Here is a 26,169-nt window from a genome sequence, read left to right as displayed (position 1 = left end):
CTCTGTACTCACTTTACACAGGTGTAAATACTACACAACATGAAAGGCAGTAGGGAATCTGGCTCAGTTTCCCTGATATTTTTCTGTAGGGGGCAAATTCCAACTCTTGACCAAAAGTAACAGATGGATTCCCCCAATATCTTATAGACCAGGTCTATCTGTGTGGAGGCCCTGCATTTCCAAACTGGCTCCTCTATTCTTCTCCTGCTTCCAGATAGTAGAGCTATGATGCTGTCACACAACCAGGGCTTCTCCTGACAATTGCTGTCCCGAGAATCTTACTTTGACATGGAGGGAACACTAATAAAAAAAAAAACAGGCTATATAATGTAATTCTATCAACCCTATAAAATATTATTATTAATTCTGCAGTCTCAGAACAAAAACTAAAATCAAATAGTAAAATTACTCAACTTTAAAACAATTCATCAGAACATTAAATTTGGTCTGAAAATGGTAGTGGCAAAAAATAGAGTTTAAAGATGTGTTTTGAATAATTAAACTATTAACTAATAAAATATTATTACTAGAATGCTAAATTGGCATAGTTTCAGTTTATTTAGAAATGAAAATTCTTTAAAGTGATGGAAAATGTTGGCACAAGACTATGGTAATTACTACAAAATTTTAATTATGTTTTGAAATGATTCTGTAGCGATTTCTGCAGCAAATATATATAGCTAGCTAGTTTACTTACTCTAATATTCAAGTATTTTCCTTGTGATTTTAATTACAAATGGTATTTCTCAGCTGTCTGATGATGGAAATGATTATGCTGAAATGCTATCATTTTAGCAACAGAAGTATGAAAGCACAGTGGGAGAGACTGAAATCCAGTTTCCATTCTGCTCTAACAGTTTAATCATAAGAATTCTTATACTTAAAATGTTTATTTAAAAAAAAATCTATAAATCTCTCCTTTGACTGCTACTCAACTACTAAAGCAGTTTGTATATTAGTTTGGAGTCCCTTCCATAGCACTGTAAGAAAGCTAGTGTCAAAAATGACAGGTTTCAGAGTAACAGCCGTGTTAGTCTGTATTCACAAAAAGAAAAGGAGTACTTGTGGCACCTTAGAGACTTACCAATTTATTTGAGCATAAGCTTTCGTGAGCTACAGCTCACTTCATCGGATGCATACTGTGGAAACTGCAGAAGACATTACATACACAGAGACCATGAAACAATTTCAGTGAGATGGACACCCAAGGCAGATAGCTCAAATATGCCAACTGTAATTAAGACATTTTAAAGAAACATTTCACACTTCACTATGGCAGGTGTGTCACATCTTTGGACTTTCTAGATGGCTTGGCCTGACTAAAGTTTTTCTTTAAAAATATAAAAGGCACAGAGGATTATGCCTTTCAGTAAACTGGAGACAAAAAAATTCTTCAAGGTTCTTTGTCCTCTTAAAGCAATCTAAACTCAGTCGCCATCAGCGGCTCCCCCCTGTAATAAATGGGGTTCATTATTTGCAATAGTTTTATTATCTATCATGTAATATTTAAAGTTACTGAACTTGTTGTCAGTCTGTATCCTCAAAAAGAAAAGAAGGACTCGTGGCACCTTACAGACTAACCAATTTATTTGAGCACTGCATCCGATGGAGTGAGCTGTAGCTCACGAAAGCTTATGCTCAAATAAATTGGTTAGTCTCTAAGGAGCCACAAGCCCTCCTGTTCTTTTTGTGAATTTACTGTGTTATTCTATTGTATTAATTATGACTATCCACCTATTATGATGTTCTTTATTTGCACCCGCGTTATTGCAGCACTTAGGACCAAGACATTAGCGATAAAAAAATTAAGATCACGCCTCTCCCAGGCCGCGCCAAAGCCGGGGGATGGGGGAAGGTACCTGCGGGGGGTCTCTGAAGCAGGAGGAAGAGGAAGGTGACGCCGAGCGCTGGAAGGCGGAAGGCCGAGGAGGGACAAGCCCCCACCCACCGCCTCCTACCCCGGCCCCGCCGGCGCGCAGCCCCGGGGGGCGAGTCCGCCATCCCTAAAGCCCCAGCGCCTCGCACCCCTCGGTCCTGTGCCTCGTGCGCGCGCGGCGGCCTAAAAGTTCGTTAGCCGGCGTCGAACGCCGGTGGCGTCACGCTGGCGCTCGAGCGGGAGGGGAAGAGGGCAGCGCAGCGAAGCCGGTGAGGCCCGGCGGCGGCGCGTGCCGACCGCGTGCGGCGCCCGCTTCCGCTCGTCAGTTCCGCTCCGTCCCCTGCGGGCGCCGCCGCGCTCGAAGCTCGAGACGGCGATTTCCTTTAAGGGCCTGAAGCCGCCGACTGGGGAGAGCGCCGTACTTTGTGACCTTCCATGACAAAGTGGGGTGGCCGGTGTTCACGGCCCGCGCCGACTGGCCGCGCTCCCCATTTGCCCCCCATTTGCGCTCCGCAGCCGGGCTTGCGTTCCCTGCCCCCGGGTCCGGCGGCCCAGCCCTTCCTTGGCAGGTGGCGCCGGCGCAGTGGGGAGCGTCCCGCGCGAGGGGGACTGAGCAGCCCAAGGCCCCGTGTCTCTGCAGCCAGGCTTTGACCGCTCTCCCCTCCCGGGCCCGGCAAGGCTCTGCGTGGAGGGCAGCGAGCAGCTCTGTGTGGGGAGCAAGCTGATCTTGGCGGGGGGGACAGATTCGCGAGCTTGGCTGGCTAGTGGGCCCCGGGGACCGATTAACTTTTTGTGGGCCTGGCTCCAGACATATTTGTGTGGGCCCCTGGGGAGTGATTGCAAAAGCACAGCGGGGCGGGAGGAGCTAGGGTTGGTCCCTGGGGCAAGGGAGGGGCTAGGGGTAAACTACAAGCACAGAGGGGGTAAACAGGTTTCCCTCTTCCCCCCTTCCGCCTCTGCCCACATAGAGCGGGTACCTACCTTCTCCCTGGTTCAGGCCCATTCTCTTCCTCTGCACTGAGCTGCTCCTCCTCCAGTGTGACATAGTGGGAATGTTCTTAATGTTTTCTCTGACTACTGTGTGGGTGCCTCAGTTTCCCCTAAGCATTTCTTAAGTATCTAGCTGGTGGGATAAGGGGGTGTGATTGTTGCAGAGCCCTAGGGAGGTGTGATGCTGTCTGAACAGAGAATGGTTGACACCCTGTGTCCTGGTAGCTGATGGCCTGGGCCCCTCCCCTGCAAGGTGCGAACTGAAGGTATTGGAGAACAGAGATCAGGTGGCCTCCTGGCCCTGGAAAGAGACAAAGGACAGAGGAGGAGCTGGAGGGAGTTGTAGTTTGGAGCTGGCTGGGGAAACAGAGGAAGGTCCAGCACTTGTGTCTGGGCTCCCTACCCCACAAGATGGACCTGACTGCGGGGTCCTATTTTCCATACCTACAAGCTCTGCTTTGACTGTGTTCCTTTCATCTAATAAACTTACTGTTTTATTGGCTGGCTGAGAGTCACGGTGAATCACAGGAAGTGGGGGGTGCAGGACCCTGACTCCCTCACACTCCGTGACAGCCAGCAGCAGCAGCAGGACAGATTCTCTTCCAGCCCTCTGGGGTGGGTGTTGGGAGTGGGAGGAGCGGAAGCTAATGTGGTTACTCCTATAACCGGACTTTTAGTTTCCAGTCAGCACTGCTAACCGGACACCCAGGTCTCATTTTCTACTGGAGTTTCCAGTCTAAAACTGGATACCTGGCAACAGGGATTCTAGAAAAGCCTGAAGGGGGTAGGAGGGGCAAGCATTCTTTTTAAAAGTGAGAGTGCTAAGCCTTGAGCCTTAAGCTGTGGGAAGTAAGGGGTGGGTGGGCTAGGGAGTGGAGAGGAGCAAATGGGCAGGGCCATGTCTGCTGTACTGCCCAACTAGGTTGGAGACTGTGGGGATCAGCTGACACAGTATCCCTAACCCAGGTGATGTGACAGCCAGTGGTGGATTAGAGTTAGTGGGGCCCCCTGGCCCTGTGCTCAGCTTCATTTTTGGGGCCCCTCCTTGGAACCCAGCCAAGAAAAAGAACATTCTCTCTTATCTCCCCCTGCCTGCATTTTTCATTCCTTTTTTCTTCATCCTCCTCCTATAAGTAATAGCAAGTAAATGAAAATAAAGTGAAGTACCTTGATTGTTCTTGTAGTCTAACTTGTTTTTCCACAGACCACTTGAAAATTGAAGAGGGTCTCAACAGACTACTGAATGATCTTTCCAAATATTGTAAAAAAACATTGGGGTGCGGGTCTAGCCAGGAGATAGTCCCCTCCCTCACCCTCAGGGTTGGGGCAGGAGGTTGGGGTGTGGAGCACTTACCTGGAGCAGCTCCTGTTTGGTTCGAGGGGTGCAGAAGCTCCCTTTTGGTGCTCAGGATTGGGGTGAGAATGGCGGGGTTCAGGAGTCAGGGCATGGTGGAGGCTGGGTATGTGTTGGGGGTGCAGGAGTCAAGGCAGGGGGCTGGAAGTGTGGGGGGGCAGGAGTCAGGGCTGGGGGATTGTGAGGTGGTGCAGGGGGCTAAGGGGTGTGGGGGATGCAGGAGTGAGGGTAGGGGGGTGGGGAGGTGTGGGGGGGTGCAGGAGTCAGGGTGGGCAGAGGGCTGGGGATATGGAGGTGCTCATGGCAGGGAGGTAGAGAGGGTATGCCCCAATTCCAGCCCCTTCGCCAAGGTCCTGCCCCCTTTTCTCCTCCGCGGAGCGGAGCAGCGAGCATGCTGAGGCTCTGCTCTTCCCCCTCCCTCGTGCTGGCAAACAGCTGATCGGCGGCAGGGAGGGGAGGGAACATAGCACGTTGGGGGAAGAGGCGGGGGAGGAGTTTGGCTACCAGCAGCGTCCGGCAGCACAAAGCTTCTGCCCCCACAGGGGTGGGCGGAGAAGAGCGGGCCAGGCTGGGAGGCCCTTTGGATCATGGGCGTGGTGCCATGGTAAAGCTGGTACCGCTGGGCCCTGGGAAAAAGTTGGCACCTCCCTTTGTAAATCAACAAGGAATCAAAACAAGAAAGAGCCATTCTTTGGGCATCTTAGCAAAAATGAGCAATTATTCAATTGAGCTGGTATGGGGTCAGCCTGAACAGATATGAGTGGTGCTTGTATCTAAATCCATAGGGTGTGCTTAGGAAAAGTGACTGTGTAAAAATGGCATCATCAGACTTAGCAGATTTATAGAGCCCTGGAAGTCTGCGGATATCTGCGGATCATTTTTGCAGATTGCGGATCAGATGTGGATACAAATTTTGTATCTGTGCGTGGCTCTACAGGTTTACTCTCTAAACTGGGGATAGTCAGAGCAATACTTTTGTCACTGAAGACCAATGATAAGTTTTAATTGCTTTTTATTCTTAGTAGAGCCAACACAACAAAGATTGAGTGAGTTGTGAATTCTGTTCCATCTTATGCATCATCAACAGATTCTCTATTAAATTCCAACTATTTGCAGCTACATAAAGCCAGTGTACATGAGAGAACATTCAGGGCCTGTTTGTTCAATCACATCTCCAAGTGTCTCCTAACAGAATAATAAACTAAAGTTTTAAGTCAGTATTTTCAAAGTTGGGTGCCTAAAGTTGGGCCCCTAAATTTGTGTTTAAGACACCCAATTAAAAATGTCTTGATTTTTGAAGGTGCTGAACACTTGCATTTAGATCAGTTGGGGGTACTAAACACCCCTGAAAGTTAGGCTGCTTTTTTTAGATTCCTTAAATATAACTTTCCAACCTAACATTAGGAAATCAACTTTGAAAACTTTGGCTTCAGCCTTTAATGGATCATTGCCATTACTCCTAAAATAAGTTACAGTAAAAACAACTGGTGAAACTCTAGAGCAGTGTTTCCCAAATTTGGGACGCCGCTTGTTCATAGAATCATAGAATATCAGGGTTGGAAGGGACCTCAGGAGGTCATCTAGTCCAACCCCCTGCTCAAAAGCAGGACCCATACCCAATTAAATCATCCCAGCCAGTGCTTTGTCAAGCCTGACCTTAAAAACTTCTAAGGAAGGAGATTCCACCACCTCCCTAGGCAACGCATTCCAGTGTTTCACCACCCTCCTAGTGAAAAAGTTTTTCCTAATATCCAACCTGAACCTCCCCCACTGCAACTTGAGACCATTACTCCTTGTCCTGTCCTCTTCCACCACTGAGAATAGTCTAGAACCATCCTCTCTGGAACTACCTCTCAGGTAGTTGAAAGCAGCTATCAAATCCCCCCTCATTCTTCTCTTCTGCAGACTAAACAATCCCAGTTCCCTCAGCCTCTCCTCATAACTCATGTGTTCCAGACCCCTAATCATTTTTGTTGCCCTTCGCTGGACTCTCTCCAATTTATCCACATCCTTCTTGTAGTGTGGGGCCCAAAACTAGACACAGTACTCCAGATGAGGCCTCACCAATGTCGAATAGAGGGGGACGATCACGTCCCTCGATCTGCTCGCTATGCCCCTACTTATACATCCCAAAATGCCATTGGCCTTCTTGGCAACAAGGGCACACTGCTGGCTCATATCCAGCTTCTCGTCCGCTGTCACCCCTAGCGGCGGCCAGTACCTCCCTCGGCCCGCGCCACTTCCCACAGCCCCCATTGGCCAGGCACAGCGAACCGCGGCCAGAGGGAGCCGTGATCGGCCGAACCTGCGGACGCGGCAGGTAAACAAACCGACCCGGCCCGCCAGACGCTTTCCCTGCACAAGCGGCGTTCCAAGTTTGGGAAACACTGCTCTAGAGAAAAGCAATATTTTATAGAGGAAATAATGTTAGTGCCAGTGATCAATAGAATTTATTTACTCCTAGTAATAATATTTTTCTTTTGTATGTTTAATAACTCATATCAGTTGTCATAAATATAAAGGGAAGGGTAAACCCCTTTGAAATGCCTCCTGGCCAGGGGAAAGCTCCTCTCACCTGTAAAGGGTTAAGAAGCTAAAGGTAACCTCGCTGGCACCTGACCAAAATGACCAATGAGGAGACAAGATACTTTCAAAAGCTGGGAGGAGGGAGAGAAACAAAGGGTCTGTGTCTGTCTGTATGCTGGTTTCTGCCAGGGATAGACCAGGAATGGAGCCTTAGAACTTTTAGTAAGTAATCTAGCTAGGTATGTGTTAGATTATGATTTCTTTAAATGGTTGAGAAAAGAATTGTGCTGAATAGAATAACTATTTCTGTCTGTGTATCTTTTTTGTAACTTAAGGTTTTGCCTAGAGGGGTTCTCTATGTTTTTGAATCTAATTACCCTGTAAGATATCTACCATCCTGATTTTACAGGGGGGATTTCTTTATTTCTATTTACTTCTATTTTTTATTAAAAGTCTTCTGGTAAAAAACTGAATGCTTTTTCATTGTTCTCAGATCCAAGGGTTTGGGTCTGTGGTCACCTATGCAAATTGGTGAGGCTTTTTATCCAACATTTCCCAGGAAAGGGGGGGTGCAAGTGTTGGGAGGATTGTTCATTGTTCTTAAGATCCAAGGGTCTGGGTCTGTAGTCACCTAGGCAAATTGGTGAGGCTTTTTACCAAACCTTGCCCAGGAAGTGGGGTGCAAGGTTTTGGGAAGTATTTTGGGGGGAAGGACGCGTCCAAACAGCTCTTCCCCAGTAACCAGTATTAGTTTGGTGGTGGTAGCGGCCAGTCCAAGGACAACGGGGGGGAATATTTTGACCTAAGCTGGTAAAGATAAGCTTAGGAGGTTTTTCATGCAGGTCCCCACATCTGTACCCTAGAGTTCAGAGTGGGGGAGGAACCTTGACATCAGTTAAATCTGTTTTTATTCTGTTCCTATTGCTTATGTAAATGTCAATTTTGTAGTTTACTTTAAAAAGTACTGATACAAAAATACTAAATAATTCTTGGGAAAATTAAAAACATTTTATTTGTGTGTCCGTGGAATAAATAGTTGTACTCTTATTTAGAGATATCAACTGTGTTTCCTCAAGGGATCAGATTATTATGATATACACACTTACAAGTTTCATTGTGTGCTAGTGTTCCACCATTGCCAAGCAACCAAGAGACTCTTTGCTCATTTGACAGCTTCATTCTTTCTCTGACTGGATCACTCACTGCTTTTCAGGGAAGAATTCACCATTTGAACTCCTGTCTTGGCTTTTATGGTTTCTGTTCAGTAATTTTTTGGAGGAGGATCTCTAGTTTTACTGTGGTTTGTTGGACAGGATTTCAGAAAGTCCAAGAAATAGAAGAGAGCGGAGTCTTTTTAATTTACTATCAGATAAAACAATAAAAGAAAATGACCCTGGTTTCTCAGGGAACTGAAAGGCAGGTAAATGCCTTTAAAAGCTCCAGTCGGTCAGCTGAGCCACTTCACAAGATGGATCACCATCAGTATCGAAGCCTGTTAAAGAAAATGTACATGCCTTTTGTGAGAGGACCTGATGACAAACATGATTTTGCCAGTTTCCAAGAGAAAGACAGTAATTCTTTTCTTAAATTCAATCCTTACAGCCCTCCTGTGGGGCCAGATTACCCTTTATTCCCACACCGGGACAATGTGCCTTTAGCTGATCCCTGCTCAGGATTCATGAGCCCAGGAGCTGATGCTGATTTGCAGCCCTGCTGTGGCAGAACCATTGAGTCCCTGGTGGATTACAGTGATGTGAAACCTCACCAGCGGGTCCCCATCCCAGAAAAGAGTGCACAGACTTCACACACAAGGCACGTCGTCTTGTTGGAGGAGGTGAGCCAGGACAGACGGTGGAACTCCAGGGCAGTGTCAGATGCTTCTATCAGGGCAAGACTTGGAGGTAAAGCAAATTATTGTTATGTATTATTTGTTAATCACCAAAAAAGGATGGTACTGTACAAGACACAAGTAAAGACAGTCTTCTCCCCAAAGAGCTTACAAACTATGAATTTAACAAAATATGTTTGCACTGGATGCTTCCACTGAAACCAGCAACTAGAAAGAAGTAGAATAGTTGGATGATTAATTGATTTAGCTGAAAGCATCAACCAGGTGCCAAAATAGCAAATTGTAGCATACATTGACAGAGCAGAGGTCTTTGGAAATAATTGATGTTTAAAAGAATTCATATTCTGTAAACAAAGAAGTAAAATAGAATAACTAAAATGAGTCTCTACTGTAATGCGAGCTGATAGAGCAGATTATTTTGGAGAGTAAGGAAATCACCCTGTACACTTCTGTGGCATTTTAATGTTTTCTGGCTGATAGTGTTAAGTGATTCATATTTAGGACCTGTTCAACATCTATCTCCTTGGATGGGTCATTACACAAAGTAAAACTATTTCCCCATGCTTATTCCTCTCCCTGCCTCCTTCCTCAGACGTTCTTGTCAACTGCTGGAAATGGTCCACCTTGATTATCACTACAAAAGGTTTTTTCCGCCCTCCCGCCCCCCCTCCCCCCCCGCGCTCTCCTGATGGTAATAGCTCACCTTACCTGATCACTCTTTTTACAGTGTACATGGTAACACCCATTGTTTCATGTTCTCTGTGTATATAAATCTCCCCACTGTATTTTCCATTGAATGCATCCGATGAAGTGAGCTGTAGCTCACGAAAGCTTATGCTCAAATAAATGTTAGTCTCTAAGGTGCCACAAATCCTCCTTTTCTTTTTGCATAAAATCTCTGAGTGCCACAAATTGTTGCAGTGTTCTTAATGTCTGGTTTGTGTCTCTTAGAACTTTTCACTTTAAACCTAAAACTTTAGGCATACTATGACCCTAAAAGAAATATAATTTTTTTAAGATAGAAATTTGAAAGAGAAACATAGCCTTTATAGGGCTGTCAGCCCTTTTTTGTTGTTCTGATTTACCACTCAGACTCAATTTTTTAAAGTTTTTACTCTTTTAATATTTCTTTTTTATATATAGTTGTAAAATAGAACTTTGCAGGGGTCAAAGACTGGTAAAATGCTGGACTGCTGCTAGTTATGGAGAAGTGAAGGAAGGTTGGAGACACAGAACTCCGTGGAGGAGTTATGATTATAGCCTCTCTAGCAGGCAGACAGCAGACTTTGCAGCTGGAGATGATTTCGAAGGGATAGAGAATAAATCTAGAACTCTCTGTGGCCAAGTCAGTCATTCAATTCTCAGTCAGAGTAGTGACCTGAAATACAGGCACAGATCATCAGGGGCTTTTCTTCAGACACCCAGTAGGGTCCAAGCTTTTTCTTGCTTGAAGTCCAGCAAATCCCATTAATATCAATGGGGCCAGGAATTCACGCTTAGAGTCTAGTTTAGGAAAAAAATCTGTATACACCGCAGAGATCCAAGAACACAGAGAACTCCAGCACCAGTTTTTAAGGGAGGCTGGACAAAGGTTTTGCAAACCTAGTTTTTATATTTAGAAGTTTACCTGTGGTGTTGGGGTGGCAGCTGGGAATATACAAATGTAGTTGGCACGTAAGAAGTGGTGAGATTATAAACTGCTATGTTTATACATAGCTGCTATGTTTCAACAGGATAGCAAAAGCAAATTCCTCACTTTAGCCTCACAGTCCAAAGACCCATCAAGCAAGCCCTGGTCAGCTCAGCATGTGATGAGTTAAGATTGGTAAATTTTACGAATTTAGGTCCAGAGACATTCCACAGCTTGGCTATTTGGAGAATGCCTGCTGAAAAAGATGACTCTTGCATTATGTCCTGGAGGTTGCCAGACATGGGTTTTTGCTGTTCTCTAGCAGTAAGACGTTCTACCGCCAAGGGATCCTCACAAAGAACACCATTTTTAATTCCTTGTGTGTTCTGGCCTGGTTTTGTATGACAGTCTGTATCCCCTATGTCCACCTGTTTTTCAAGACTGTGATACATTTTGTACAAACTATGTTTTGTAAGGTATCATCTGAAAACTCATGATATGCTGATCATCATTGTCCTGGTGGACAGTGAGAGTCTGGCTACCTGGGCACGGCAGCTCGCTCCCCACTGCAAAGTACACTTACCCAGAGAGGGGGACTCTATCACAGCCCTCTGTGATCTGTAAGCACAGCTCTGGAGTTGGCAGGGGAGGTGAGTGTAAGCCACCTTCCCAGTTTCCAGATTTCAAGGCAACTGGAGGAGTAACTTAACGTAAAGGCTACTCTTAAGTGCATGCTGTTTCTGGCCCTAGCATGCCTCCAGCAGTAGTTCGCTCATTGCTCTTAGGTTAGTAATAAGCCCATTGGGCTCGCCTGTAGTGTTCCCTTTCTCTCCATCATATGAAACTGGAATTTCAGTCTCAGTCCCCTGTAGAGCTCACTTAAGGTCCCTTCACACTGCTTAGTGTGTCCCAAGGATTTAGCCCTAAGTGTATACTTCTACTGGAGAAGCTCAGGTTCAGGAAACCTTGTTGGATCCAGTTGTAAAGTGTTATTCAGTTGCATATGCCTGAGACAGCTGTGTGGCTGGCAGGAACACCCGTCTCCATTCAACCACCAGGAATCTGGATCAGTGTTTTGGGAGGTTGGGGTAAAATACCTCCTGTTCACAGGAATCGGAAAGACAGCTGGAGGTGGTCTGGTAAGGAGCATTTGTGACCCCTTTCCCCCACTTGAATCTGAGGCACCCCTAGGAATTGGGGCGGGGGAGGGAACAACCCCCACAAGAAGATGGGAGAGAGTAAGGGAACACTAGAGGCAAGCGTTAGATCTTGTTACTGACCCCATCTGTGAGCACTGAGCACCCTATTCCTGCTGCTGTAGAGCTGACTGTGGCCCGCTACACTCCCCACCCAGTAGGCCTTTGATCTGCCACTGGGAGGGAGGGAGAGAGAGGAGTTCTTCCCACCCCTGGAAACCTCTCTCCAGGCTTATCTGGGTAGATACTCCACACTTGGGTGTGAGGTAGACTCAAAGGACCCACCGTCCCAAAGAGCAGATGGAAAGGAAGCACTAACCCCACCAGCTCTGCCTTGTGCAATGATGTAGATATCTACCCAGATGAGGTGTATACCTGCAGTTAAGAAGAAAAGGAATCGGGGACAATCAGAGGCAAAAATGTAAACAAAACCAAAAAAGCCCCAAAACATAAAATGAAAACATTTTTTTTTTAAAAGATCAAGCCTGGCCAATCACTCACCAAATTACCATAGATTACATAGTTCACAGTCATTACCTTGTACTGCAGTATAAACAGAGTTAACCAATAATTGAAAAATGCCAGCTGGTACTAACCAAAATAAATGTTCTTAAATAATTATGAAGCATGCATTCAAATGTGTAATAGTGTTCCTGCTAATCCTGTAAGTAGCTCATCAAGAAAGTACCACATAAAAATCCAGAGTAATCCCTTGGGGATCCTGTGCTATTAGTAAAACCAATTGTATTTCCTCAAGGGATTTGATTATTATGATTTACAGTTACATATTTCATTGTGTGATTCTTTTTTATTGGTACCAAGTAACAGAGAAATTCTTTGCATCTTCAGCAGCCCCAGTCCTTCCCTGTTGCTACTCCTATCATGAAAGTCTTTACAAATTAAACTACCTTTTTTTATTTTTACGTTTCTCTGAAATCATTTTTCAGGGGCTGATCTGTAGCTTCAATTTCTTGGACAGAAATAGAGATAGGAGGAGAACAGCCATGGGGTATATTTATTTTCAGTTATATCAAGCAGTACAGTACAGTTTACACAGAGATAAAAAAATAAAACACATTGCTGCTTGATTAAATGATTTAGCTCTAGGGCTTCAATCACTTCAACAAGGCGGGATGTGAACAGCATTACCTGCTGTTAGGGTCTGATCCTGCTCCCTTTAAAATCAATACCAACAATCCCATTGACTTCAGTGGATGTCCAGTACGGTGCATCACTTTCACGAGAGGATCGCACTGTTGCCAACTCTTGTAACTTTGTGACTCTCGCAATATTAATTGTTTTTCATAAAGCCTCAGCTCCTGGTTTTATGTGATTACATAAGAACCACAACTTTCACTTAAAAAAATAACAAACAACAAGCCCAATTATTTATTTCTCGTAGTTGTGCAGAAAATCTTGAAACTGTGACTCAAAAGCACCTTAAAGAGGTTCAGGCTCAGAAAACATAAGACAAATAAAATGGACCCAAAATGTATTATACATATCATTGATCCCTGCAATGTGATGGGTGAAGGCCAACTTCAAATAGCAAATAGGATCATTAAGTTCTTGGTAAATAAAAGTGTTGTTGCCACTGAGTGGTCCAGAGAGGCCAGACCATACCATCTTCAATCCTGTGGGATAAGCAAGACCAGGAGGGACATTGGGAACTCCAGACACTTGAGCTCTGGACCAGAATTACTACAAGTATGCTGAATCTCTCCACAGAAACTAGAGAGAGAGAGAGAGAGAAAAAAAAAAAAGTGAGAAGATTAATTATCCCAACAGCAAAAACCAGATGTGAAAATAGCAAAGTATAAGATACTGCAGAGATCTCTGAAAATGTGTGTTCAATTAGTAAAGCAAATTTAGAACTACCTGTGTCTTCTGTATAAAACGTGTGGCAGCACAGCTGTGATATTTACTTTATATGTACAGCATGTGGAATAATGTTCACAGGCTTTGAATCCAAATCTACATTCTTTAACCAAAGAGCTGAAGGAACAATGTTTTGGCATAACCAGTAGACAGTGCCTATATGCGTATATAAGCAGGTCTGCTTCTCTGCAGTAGAGGGCAGTAGTACACATACATACCAATTAATTACAGCATTACAGGAATAAAACTATTCATAGCAAGGCTCCCACATGAGTGTGTTGAGTTTACCTGGTCCCAACTAGTCTTGAAATTCACAACACACTGAGGCAAATGGGGATGACTTTCACTGTGCTGTAGTAATGTCCAAATGGGATGTTGCTGTGCAGCAAGCTGGAGTGTTGCAGATTCATACCCTAGCTTGCTGCACAATAGCTCACTATATAGATAACTTCCTTGTGAAGTTTTACCATAATTACTGATTTGGATATTTTTCCTGTGTACGTTAAATAAGATACATTGCATTTTGTTAAGTAGGGCCAAATCACAGCAGATGAAATGCTAATTATTGTTTCTTTCAGCTGCCTTTTACTTGAATGACTTTTGCTGAAGGTCTGTAAGTAACTCTCTCTATAGAGTCAGGAATGGGTACATATATATGGATGTACTGTATTATAATCTTTATGGTAATGTACAAACTATTTCATTTCATTTGTTTAATTTCTGTTAAAGAAATTAAGTACAGTTGTAGAATGAATAGCACAATACCAAGTCTTTTCTTTCAGGTTGGACAAGTCCAATGAAAGTTACTCCTGCTTCATCTAAACAAAGAGATTCTTTTCAAATTCATAGCTTTGCATTTCATGTGGACCCAAAACTTAAGGTAGTGTGTCTAGTACTGTTTGTTTCAATGATTATACAAGCCTGGATGACAGAACAGACTTTTAAATCATGTATCTGAAAACTTCCAGTCTTCAGAGGTACCGCAGTCAATGATCAACTTTTGCCAACATTTACCATGCAGTGGTGTAATCTAGGATTCCACATTCTTTTCCTAGTCTAATTACAGATAAATAAGCATAATATTTCAGATAACTGTATAGTACCTGTTGACATACTCCCTTTGTAATGTTGACCACTGCCCCTGATTTTTAAAAAATCTTCTTTTATCACAAACCATGAATGAATGCTTAAAAGTAAGATTAATACGGGTGAGATGATTTCATCAACTACATGCAGCCCTGATCCTTGACTGAGGTTTCTAAGTGCTGCTATAAGCTAAATAATAATAATATACAGAAGGCATATATATACCTACATGCCCACACCACACACAGAGCTGATGCAGATTTCCAGAATTTACATAATGTGATACAATTGAAATTAAAATAAGCATACCCTGTTTATATCAGTTACTTCCCCTTTAGTCTTTTGCTTCAAACAGTTAACTTCCAACAGTACAATTCTATAGTGAAAAGTCTAGTGGTCTTTCATCCTTCCACATCAAGGTCCTGATCTTATTTAAAATCAATGAGACTACTGTCATGCTTATAGTTACACAATGCCTAAGTAGTTTGCTGGATTGTGGCCCAAGAACATAATTTTTTCTGGTAACAACCAGCATACACTATAATAGGCATATGTCAAGAGCTGAGAAAGGTAAGTTTGCACTGCCATTCCCAAAGAACATTAGAAGTGGAGTCAGCTGGTACATTTCAGATGATTAAAGAGGTGAGCTGACTGAGAATCAGAAATATCAATAAAACACACAGGAAGTAGAGCCAAATAAAGAGGCATCTTGCATAGCCTTGTGTGGTGGATGTGGGATAGTTTGTGAAGAATGTGAAACTGCCTGTTTCACATTCTGATATTAGAGGAGATTAAACATTTTACAGGAAGAGACCATAAATCCCATTCAGCTCATCTTTTTAAAAAAAAAAGTTCAGAATTTTATGAGTGTTCATGGAGTTCCCAAAACTAATTTGGGCATCCTGTCATATGCTATCTCTCATATTATGTTCTCTCTAGAAATCAAGTGATCCTCCTTCTGAAAGTTGGCGAGAAGAAAAAGCGAGGGACTATTTCTACATCTCAAGTACCCAAAAGTGAGCAACTGTTTCTATCAAGAAGAGATTTTTTGTTACTTCATGTTTATTCACCTTCTTCCTCTATTCATCTTTCAGTAGCTGTACATTTAAGAAATTCATTCAGTTGTTTCCTACAACCCTAAACTGCATATGTTTTAAGGAGTAGTTACAATACGTGCAGAAATTCAAAACTGGCAGCAGGCATGCTATATGCGGACAATGCTCTCTATTCCTTTTATATTTCAATTAGGAAAGGCTTTGAATAACTTCTGCCAGTGAATAACTTTGAATAACTGCTGCCAGTCAAGTGTCCCTATTCCTCAAACTCCAACACCTTTTATGGGGCGATTTCATTACAAATTGTGTATTACTTTAGAATTTTCCTTTCCCATGAAAATAAATGCTCATATTTATTTCTCCCATTGTCTTTGTTTGTCACAGAATTGTCGGTTTCCACCCAAATGTTCTGATTAAAATTTGGAGAGCTTTAAATAGGTCCCTATGAAATCTAGGTTAATAAGAATATGGAGGGAATCGCGGAATCAAAACAATAACATGGAATCCAGACTCTCCCCAGCACTAGGACCGCAACAGCAGATGGGCAGCAGGGCTGAGCCATGTGCAGCCACTGGAGATAAGAGACCAGTGGGGTGGGGTGTGTGCAGGGGGCTAGGAACGCAGGGGGCATGGGGTGGAGGTGCAGAGGGCATGGGGAAGGAGTGCAGGGGGCTAGGGCCACGAGGGAGTGCAGGGGCTAGGGGAGAAGGGCTCGCATCCGGGATTTAAGGGCAGCTTCTGGGATCTCCGTTCCTTGCTATGTCATTTTCATGTCAGGAGCTGGTGTGCTCCTCTGGGACACTGGCATCACATTAAGGGAGAAGCTGAAATTCCATTGGGGTGCTGTGTCAATAAAAGTATTCAGTGCCCAAGCAAGCACAAGTTCATTTGAAAGAACCTCTTCATGCTCCTTTATGTGGTATCGGTGTCCCCCTTCTCAAAGACACACAAAAGGAGAATGCATATATATGTGTTATGAAGCGACGAGTGCCTAAAGTAGCAGAGGTTGCCCTACCTTACATCTTCTTCCCTGTCAGCTCTGTAGCCACAGAGAGGAACTTTAGTAAATATTAAAACCTACTTGTCGACAAGAGGGAATCAGTTTCTGAGGAAAACACTAACAGGCTAACCATAATGTATCACAATGGAGATGTCTGCCAGATATGGCAAAAATAATGACATTGAAGTTTGTCACTTTATATTGCTACTCAGCAATAAACTATTGATTTGATAGTTTGAAATTATTTAATGAAATTTGAAATTAATTGAAGCATTCCTTCAGAATGTAGGAAGCTTGAAAGTACCGAGTTTAATTTAAAAGGCAACAATGACTGCTAAGGATGAACTATTTTATATTTAGTGCATTATTTTTTTAAATTTTAATTATTCAAATATGAATTCAGTTAAATGATACTGTAATAGGCTCTTCTGTGGACTTCTTGTGTTACTGTTCAATAATGTTAGTTTGGTCATATAACTGAGTGCTACTTTTAAAAGTGATTTAGAATGTGTTACTTTCACTGTATACTGTATATCTGCAGAATGTTTTGTTGAAATTGTAGGGGTTTCTTTTGTAAAACCACTTTTTCCTATTGCAATCCAATTCTGAACATTTTTGTGCATTTATAGGAAGGCTACTTAATTGTTGTCAATGTATCAAGCAATTTTGATTAAAAAAATATAAAGAAAGAACTATATTTTTAAATGGAAACAAAACACAATCAGAAAATAATAAATCTGAAAATCTACAATAATAAATTGGATTTCATAGGGCCTTACTTAAAAGAAGCATCCATTTTGGTCATAAATTTATAGCTCATTTTAGATGTGCTGGTACTAGAGGCTTTGCTGTCCCTTTCGCTAGCAGTTACTTAATCATATTATAAACTCTTTAATGTCTTCTAACCTCGTAAATAACTGTCCTCCCTAGAGTGAGGTTATTATCATTTTTGCTGAACATAATGGGCTAATAACAGGTTGCATATGTCTTTATTCTATGCTGAAAATCTAACACAAATGTTCCACAAATCCTGGCAGCCAGAACAGAATTCCATGGTCCATGCTGATGGGATACACAGATGGGTTAGTATAATGTTGCTTGAAAAGAGCAACATGGTATCCCAACTAGGACATGCTTCTTATCCATAGTATTCTCTGAAAAATGTAGCTAATTATGATTTACACTTACATGCACATTTTAATCTGTGGATGTAAAGATGCATGACAAAGGTGGGCATAGAGTTCCTAAAAACTTACCCAAACACCTAGATCTGATTCTTTAGGAAATGTTCCAAGGCCTTCCTCTTTTAGAAAACCTTTCCATCATAAGTGATACAATTCAAACACCCCTTTTATGGCCAAACCTCTACTAATTCTCCAGCCCCTCTCCCCCCTCCTCCACCCCCCAAAAAAACAAAAACCTAACCCAAGCAGAGTTTTGACACCAAAAAGAGAGATGTGCCAGAGATTCCATGAAATCCAATAGAGATTTTTCTATTGCTTTTTTTTTACATGGAAGGTACTCATATACTATGGTGGTGGATGACTGTATAAAACCTTCAACAAAAAAACTTCAAAAACAGACTCCAATGAGAGACTGCTGAATTGGAATTAATTTGCAAACTGTATACAATTAACTTAGGCTTGAATAAAGACTGGGAGTGGATGGGTCATTACACAAAGTAAAACTATTTCCCCATGTTTATTTCTCCCCGACCCCCCACTGTTTCTCAGACGTTCTTGTCAACTGCTGGAAATGGCCCACCTTGATTATCAAAAGGTCCCCCCCCCCAGCCCAACTCTCCTGCTGGTAATAGCTCACCTTAAGTGTTCACTCTCTTTACAGTGTGTATGGTAATACCCACTGTTTCATGTTCTCTGTGTATATAAATCTCCCCACTATATTTTCCACTGAATGCATCTGATGAAGTGAGCTGTAGCTCACGAAAGCTTATGCTCAAATAAATTTGTTAGTCTCTAAGGTGCCACAAGTTGTCCTTTTCTTTTTAGTATAAAACCTTAAGATAGACAGGTACTTTTTTTTTTTTCAGAGAGGCACTGTGGCTTAATAGATGAGATTCTGCACTGTCATCTGAGACTTGTATTTACTCCCAAACTCTGCCACTGACTTCATCTGTAATTTTCGGCCACCTCTCTAGTCCTTATTTACTCTGTTTGCAAGATAAGAAGATATGGTATTTGCCTCTTGTAAAGGAAGGGTGGGAAATGCGGAGCCTGCTAAGGGCGTTCAGTGGAAGAGAAGATCTCCTGGATCCTAACTCAGTGCTCCTTCCCATAAACTAAGGAGTATTTTGGTAAAACATGTGTGGCCACTTTAACTAGCTTTAGCGGCTCACAGTATGCTAAAAATTCCTCTTTCAGGAGGCAAGTCTTTGTCATTCATTCTCTTTCACTGAGCAGCAAGAAAAAAATCACTCTTTCTCTGCAGTTTCTGAAATATGTTCTCATGTGCAGATCCAATATAATGTTAGCAGACTATTAGGAGATTGCATTACAAAATCTAATCCTCACATGCAAAGTACATTTTAATCCCCTAGTTATACATGTCACACCATGCATCACTTCTAATGATTGTTTTAAATATGTTCCCTTTCTTCTTTTTTTTATTAATGGTCTAGAGCTTATGAAGAAGTTCCTTGGGATAAGATATTACCATCCAAAATCCCACAGCTAGAATCAACAGTAGAAGTGATGGCTGATCCCATCTCCCAGTGTTTTACACTAAAGAGATACAACCCTGCGCCAGAAATAAGCCAAGTCAGTGAACCTTTTTTTAAAATGACAGTTTATGGTTTTTGCTCATGAAATACGCACAAATTATGGCCTGTGGGTCATAACCTTTTAGAAATAGGCCCAAACCAATACCCTAAATCCAAACATTCCTGTAGTTTGGGAAAGTCAAAAACTGGATCCTGACTTGATGGCTAAAGCCTATCTTTTGTTTTGTTACTCTGTATCTGACAAAGAAAGGGGTAGTAAATGAGTCAGTTCATGAGAATTCAAGGATGTGAAACTGGAGCATTTACAAGCCACAAAAGCCATTTACTGAAAATCCAATGCCCACTGAAGTCAATCAGAACCTTTTCTTTAGAGCTGGGCAGAAATGGGCTCTTTTCCATTAAAAATGTCAGTGAAAATGGGAAAAAATTGTTTTAATTGAAATTTTCTTCAAAAAGTTTTGAAGCCAACAGAGACCAAGTTTTGAATTGGCATGAGAATGAGCTATTCTCTCACCCCTTCAGGACAAGATCGAGGCACTTTTGGGTGTACAGTGTGGGAAGTCTCCTCCCTCTGCTTTATACACAAAACCTGTAGCTTACTTACCTCCCCAGTCAAATTAATTGCATGCAAATACATCACAAAACAGAAAACAAAGTGCCATGAGGCATGCATCAGGCTGCTTAGAAAATCAGTACCAAAACTATGGGATTCATGCTCACAAATGCAAGGATGTTTCCTTTAGTTTTCAAAAGTAAAAAGCAGGGTCACTGTATTCATAGAGGAGACTCTACCACTTGACTCAGAAAGCAGCATTTCAGCTGGCTTCACAGGGACTGGCATCTTTTTTTCTCTTTTCTAAAATAGGTAATACATGCAAAGTGTCAAAGAAGAGAAAGAAAAACATCAGTGAAAAATGAGAGCAGAAATTATCCTGTAGCATGAAAAAGCATATAATGTATTTATTTCATGTAATTATTTATTTTAATTGTTAAAATAATGGGTCCTAAGGTTACTGCTATAATATCTACAAATTGCCTGAGGACAGAGGAGTTTATTTGTGATAACCTAAATCACTAAATCCTTTGAGGGAAAAGTGCATGAGAAACACAGTTCATTTTGAAATTTTCCTGTCAGGAATCAGGGCCTGCAACAGAGCTAGTCTCCCTGAAGCCTATCAGTGCAACTGGCCTGCAGCAAGCTGCCTGATTAGCCATGCAACCTAACTGGCTGCAGAGGCCAGCAGGCTGGCTCTTAGGCCAGCAGCAGCCACAGTTTGCTGTCTTCTCTGTGTTTGCTCCTGTGTTACCTTGTTCCTGCTGCTCCTGCCTTGCACCTAGCCTTGCCTCTGTCCTGCCCCTGCCTTGAACCCCTCCTGGCGTGATATCCTGCTTGGTCCAGTTCCTGACCTCCAGTTTGACCCTTGGCTCTAGCTCCTGACCATGGACTCCAGCTTGACCCCCAGCTCTGCTAGATCAGTTTCTGCCTTCCGGTTTTGATCCTTGGCTTTGGCTCCTGATGATAGACTATGGCTCTGACCCTGGCCACTAGGCTAGACTGCCCTCATCCCAGTTGGCTGACACTTCCAATATGTTAACAACTTGATTCAATTTAGTCAGCTCTCAAAAAAAAAAAGAGGATTCAAAACTTCATATCTTTTGGTCTAGACTGTACACTACCTTTTGGTTGTCTAATTAATGATATTTTGGGAACTAAAGCCCAGTTTTGCAATTGGGTCTGCGCAGGCCAGCAGATCTGATTGCAGGATCAGCACATAAAAATATATCCGGCTTACCTAATTAAGTGATATTGTGTTACACAGAGCTCATGTTTCAAGAAGCATTCTGATTGTGATTCTAGATTGTTGGGGGCCTCTGGGACAGATTTCAAACAAGATCTTTTACTTCACCACAAAAACCAATTGATTTGTAAGTTTCTTTTTTATATTTTAATTGTCTTTTAATCACCATGTTTCCTTTATGTTTATCTCCACCATGTTTATCTCTCTGTGTATGGTATAGTTCTTTTTTCAAAGATAGTTACACAGATTCCATGTTGTGTATTGTGATGTCAGCTGAGCTTGCAGTGATTGTACATTTCACCAACCTGCTGTAATCAGAGAGGTTAAAGATATTCCATTAATAATTTTATTGAAAAATATACCTGAGATATATCCTGTGGGAGGATTAGACATGAAAACGTAACTAGAGAGGTTCCCAGTAGCTAGTTCCTGTATAATTGCTGCACCTCTGACTGTTTCATGGACAGGTGCGTTTTTATTGTAAAGATTTTACAAGTAGCATATATTTACAAAATCCAAGACTTTGTCCTTTTTCGTAGTGTTAGAAATTATCAATGCATTTCAGCTGAACAGTAGGAGAAAACAGGGAAAGATCAGTAGGGGCTCAGAGGGCGAGTCAGGGACAAGTAAAGAGAGGATGGGAAGTGAGCCAGGGACAGATTAAATAGAAGACGGTAGGGTGAGGGCGGGAGGAGAAAAGACAGGTAGGCAGAGTGAGAAGGGAAGGACAGCAAAGCCCTAATGTGATGGATCAGAACAAGAGGGACAGAGTGAGAGAGAGAGAGCAAATTCAAGCCTGATGTTAAATTGATATATCTCCTATTGAAGTCCATGGGATTTGAGCTTCCCTCTGAAGAGCAGCTCAGTTATTAAAATGCTTTGTCACACAGTGACTGAAACAGCAATTACCTGTGATATGGTTTGAAACCCCAAAACTCTGCCTGCTGAATAGGGACATTCACATATATGCCAGCCCCGCAGCACAAAGATCATTCACCACTACTTGATCTCATCCCTTCACCCCCGTCATTCCAAAAGCAAAACTTGGACTTGTCTCTGCCACTCCTGTGCATCCTCAAAAATAGGTCTCTAAGTCACTTCCTCTTTATCTTTTCATGTTTGCTGCATAAAAAGTTTGCTTAACATAATAATCAGTTAAATCAGTTCCATCTTTTTTCTAATAACTAATATATCTTGCATTTTTCTTCACAGTGTAAGCCCAAGCTCTCGAACTCAACATATTCCTCTCTACACGTAAGTAAAGATTTAGCAACATTATGTATTTTTTCAGTTTTGATTTAATGCAATCAGCCCATTTGTCTCATCTTCGTAATGCAAGGTTTGCAGCTTGACTATTCTCCTCTGCTTATTCTTGGGTAACTCCACTGACTTCAGTGGAATTACTCCTCATTTACAATATTGTGAGTTAAGAATGAGGATCTATTGTGTCCTCATCTCAATGGTATCATACTTTACTATGGCACAGTATAAACGTCAAAAAAAAATAGGGATGACAGATGTTTCTCACGTTACTTCCAGCTTTCCCGAAACTGATCACTGCACATATGTGGTAGAGTTGTCATTAATTATATGCTCCTGGTTCTGTGTGTTTGTTTTTGTCTTGGGACATTACTGCACAAAGGCTAGTTCATCTCCATGTATTTTCTTGTGGACCATTTTAATAAATAACTATAGATGTGGAGCTTGAAGTATGATTCAGCTGCCTCTGCCAGCTGTCTTATGAATAATGTATATGTCTTTGCTTTTCCTTTTTATTCAAACAGTGGCTGTGCTGGTGCAGAGAATTTTGAAGACCTAGACAATGCCAGTGTAGATGTGATTACTCTTGGCAGTGTTCGAACTTCAAAACCTCGCTACACAAGAACTGCTCAGTATGTTGCCTCTATTACCTTGCTTTTACTATAACTACTGCTGGAGTTTTAGTCATCTTGAAAAGAAGAAAAGGGCCCAAGGCCCTGGTCTTGCACAAGAAAGGACATAGGATTTTCCCTATCCTGGATGGAGGGATCTGTATGAGGGTCTGTTGCACAAGTGATATTGTTGGGTTTTAGGTACCAGAGGGTTTTCACTGTGTGGCTCACTGAGCACACCAAAGGCCATTACAGTCAAAGGAAAGATAGCCATTGACTTCAATGGCCATTAGAATACAATGTAGTTAAACATGGATCAATTTGAGCCAATTTAAAAGACAATTCTGTCTGGATACAAAAAATGTAGTCACAGCAGCAGCTACAAGATGGGGGGAGATTTTGCTAATAGGATTATCTTGTACAGTGTGGCAAACTTTATCCTTCATGTTTGTGTTAGATTATATCTCCCACCTGCAGCCTAACCTATGAATGAATTCATCACAGAACCCTAGGGCTTGATTCTCCATTACTCTACTCCAATCTGGTGCTGAACAGTGCTACTCATTTTTGTAGAGGTGATGTAATGTAAAACTGGAATAACATTGGCCCTTCAGAAATTCAGAGTAAACCTTTTTCCATCTTTCAGAAACCTGATGCTTTTTCAGCTGTCTTGCTTTTTTTCTCTCTTGCCTCTTTTTATTCATTATCCAAATTAGACTTCCTGTGGTATAGTTGTTCCTGAAACTGCTTTAATAAGCACTTCAGAGAAAATGAAGTTAAGCAGAAGCTTCTGTTTTCATTAATTTACAATTCTATAGATGGGTTACTTTGGAAAAAGATAAATAAATTAGAAGCACCTCTCAACCTCATTAATTCCTGTGTTTCACCAAGTGTATATTCTGTTGGATAAGAATTATTATGGCAAATATCATACTGTATGTCTGCTTAATACTGTCACTCCTCTGCTGGCAGATATTAGGGCAATGCAGGTTGATTCCCTATGGAGGAGAAATGAGTGACATGGAATCTGGGCATTTTCTTGTAACTATTTTACTCCTTTTCATGGAACGTTTAATTGATATTTTGCTAAATGACCTTGGTTTAAATATGTAAAGAAAAATATCTTTGTGATTGGAAAACATTTGTACTAATGTAAGTTAAATATGTAAATTTATATCCATCCCTCAGTAGTGTGGTGTTATCCATGATACTAGAACATGTTTGTAATAGCTTACCCACAGTTGTCTGTCAAACTAAATCTGCTCTGATAGTGCAGACACTGGGAGGTATAGACTACTTGCGATAGTGCCTATACACCATTGTGTCTCTATAATGTGTTATTTATGGTCCAGCGGCTATGGAACAGTGTTTGGAGCCAGAAAACGTTATATATAAGGGATTATATATTCCTTCCTTTGCTGTTGATCCACTGGGGAAAAACACTTAGGACCAGATTTACAAAGGTGACTTCAATGGAAGTTAGGACCTAACCTGCTTAGATGCTTTTGAAAGCCCCACTATGCATCTATCTGTGTGTTTAGGTGCCTGAGCACCTGTGTAAATCTGGCCATTAGGGCCTCACCCACATCTACTACTGAGTCAATTGAAAGACTGCTCCTGTTAACTTCAATGAGGCTTTGGATCATGGCCTCAGACCCAGTTTTTCACAAGTAGTTTCTAAGTTTGGATGCTTCTGTTTTCAGGTTCTCAACTTTAGATATCACAGGCCTGATTTTCAGAGGGGCTAAGCATCCAGAACTCCAGTTGAAGTCAGTGGGAGATACAGACACACCGTACCCTTAAAACCAATTTCTGGGGCCAACATTTTCAAATTTTACTTTCCAAAGTTAGGGGCCCCAGTCCAAAGTCCCCTGAAGTCTTGAAGTCTTTCCATTAATTTTAATGGGCTCCAGATAAGGCCGACGCTGAGCAATTCCCACTGATTAAAATAAGAGCTAGAAATTGGCACTAGAAGTGCTCATCACTTCTGAAAAGTCACTTGTTAGGTGTCTAAATATGAATAGTTGTGCTTGATACTAAGCACCTGAGTTAAAAATTTTGTCATATGTGTATAAGGTTGGACACCTAATACCTACTGCTAACTATAATCTTCTTGACGCTGTAAACCTTTCAAGGCAAAGATTTAGTTTTTACCATACTTTCAATAAACATAACAGGGTAAAGTCCTGGGAGAAACAAGTATAAGAACTCAATAGTTTTGGAGAAGAATGTAGCAATTTATGTACGCTATCACTCTGCATACATAGGATACATGGCTATATAGCCGTATTCTTTTGTGACATGCACAGAATCACAATATTAAACAAATAAAAAGTCAAGTCACATCAGATGCATTTAATACAACGTCCTTAACAAAACCACTACAAGGAGATGTAGAATTTTCTGAGGCATACTACAAGGACGGCAATTTCTGGAATTCAGCATTCTGTTTTTCCCCGCGGGGGAGAGCGGGGGGTGAAGGGGGAAGAGTAAGGAAAAGTCCAATCCTAAATTAGTATATAACTGACTATTACTGTGTTACACTGCAATATTAATGAACAAGTCCATAGATAGAAAAAAGAAGGCATTGTTTCTAAATGATAATTAGGAGCCCTAGAAATCTGTTTGTCGTGGGGAAAAACACAGAATTTGCATTTTTACAGAGAATCTTTAGTTTTTATGTTTTGTGAAAAAATGAAAACATATTAACTAATTTTAATGAAAGTTAGGGTGACCATATTTCCCAAAGTGAAAACAGGATACTGCACAGGGTTGGCCTGAGCTGCCTGGGGCAGGGACTGACAGCCCAAGCCCCCACAAAATGTTGCTCTGTGCCCCCCAACGGCAAAACTGGGCATTTGTCCCATTTGCTTTTGCCCAGTTTTGCCAAAAAAGTCAGGACGTCTGGGACAGGGCTTAAAAAGGAGACTGTCCTGGTCCAAAACAAGAAATACTGTTATCCTGGTTGTGGCTAAGGAAACTAAAGTTCAGCGTTTCATTTTAATCATGGAAAAATGCAGATTTTAATGTTTTTTTACCAGAGAATTTTGGCTTTTGGTCACGGAAAACTGGGATGTCTCATGATAAGATTGAGTGTTATAATGCTAAACAAGTGAGTACTAGCTTTGGCCACTAGATGTCCTCTGAGTTTATAAAAGCTGTTTATATTCTATTAAATATATGATTTCCTTTTACTTACATTATGAACTTGAAAATATTTTTTTTCTTGTTATGTCCTTCCTGAATTTTTCTTAAGCAAGCTGAGCTGGTCAGAAGCACTTACCTGGAAAGCTGGGGTAACACATAAAGGTGGTAAAAC

General features: G+C 41.9%; 2 protein-coding genes across 6 annotated transcripts in view; one reads left to right on the top strand and one right to left on the bottom strand.

Annotated features, from left to right (window-relative positions):
* ZPBP (zona pellucida binding protein) overlaps positions 1–2,186 on the bottom strand; it is a 69,913-nt gene extending 67,727 nt beyond the window's left edge. For 4 of the 5 annotated variants that reach the window (XR_012157018.1, XR_012157020.1, XM_073329476.1 and 1 more), the window contains exon 1: positions 1,860–2,186. Coding sequence is in view for 2 of the 5 variants with exons in the window: in XM_073329476.1 (XP_073185577.1) it covers positions 1,860–2,001 (142 nt within the window). In the remaining 3 variants the exon portion in view is untranslated. The remainder of the gene's footprint in view (positions 1–1,859) is intronic. The other variant, XR_012157019.1, reaches the window with a different exon arrangement.
* A 6,028-nt stretch (positions 2,187–8,214) lies between these two features.
* Positions 8,215–26,169, top strand: part of SPMIP7 (sperm microtubule inner protein 7) — a 34,481-nt gene continuing 16,526 nt past the window's right edge. The window contains exons 1-7 of the mRNA XM_073329649.1: positions 8,215–8,647; positions 14,082–14,179; positions 15,325–15,401; positions 19,079–19,217; positions 21,039–21,106; positions 22,192–22,233; positions 22,764–22,871. Coding sequence (XP_073185750.1) covers positions 8,215–8,647; positions 14,082–14,179; positions 15,325–15,401; positions 19,079–19,217; positions 21,039–21,106; positions 22,192–22,233; positions 22,764–22,871 — 965 coding nt within the window. The remainder of the gene's footprint in view (positions 8,648–14,081; positions 14,180–15,324; positions 15,402–19,078; positions 19,218–21,038; positions 21,107–22,191; positions 22,234–22,763; positions 22,872–26,169) is intronic.

This window comes from Lepidochelys kempii, chromosome 2, assembly GCF_965140265.1.
Source record: "Lepidochelys kempii isolate rLepKem1 chromosome 2, rLepKem1.hap2, whole genome shotgun sequence".
NCBI classification, from domain to species: domain Eukaryota; kingdom Metazoa; phylum Chordata; order Testudines; family Cheloniidae; genus Lepidochelys; species Lepidochelys kempii.
This window is presented reverse-complemented; position numbering and strand designations above follow the sequence as displayed.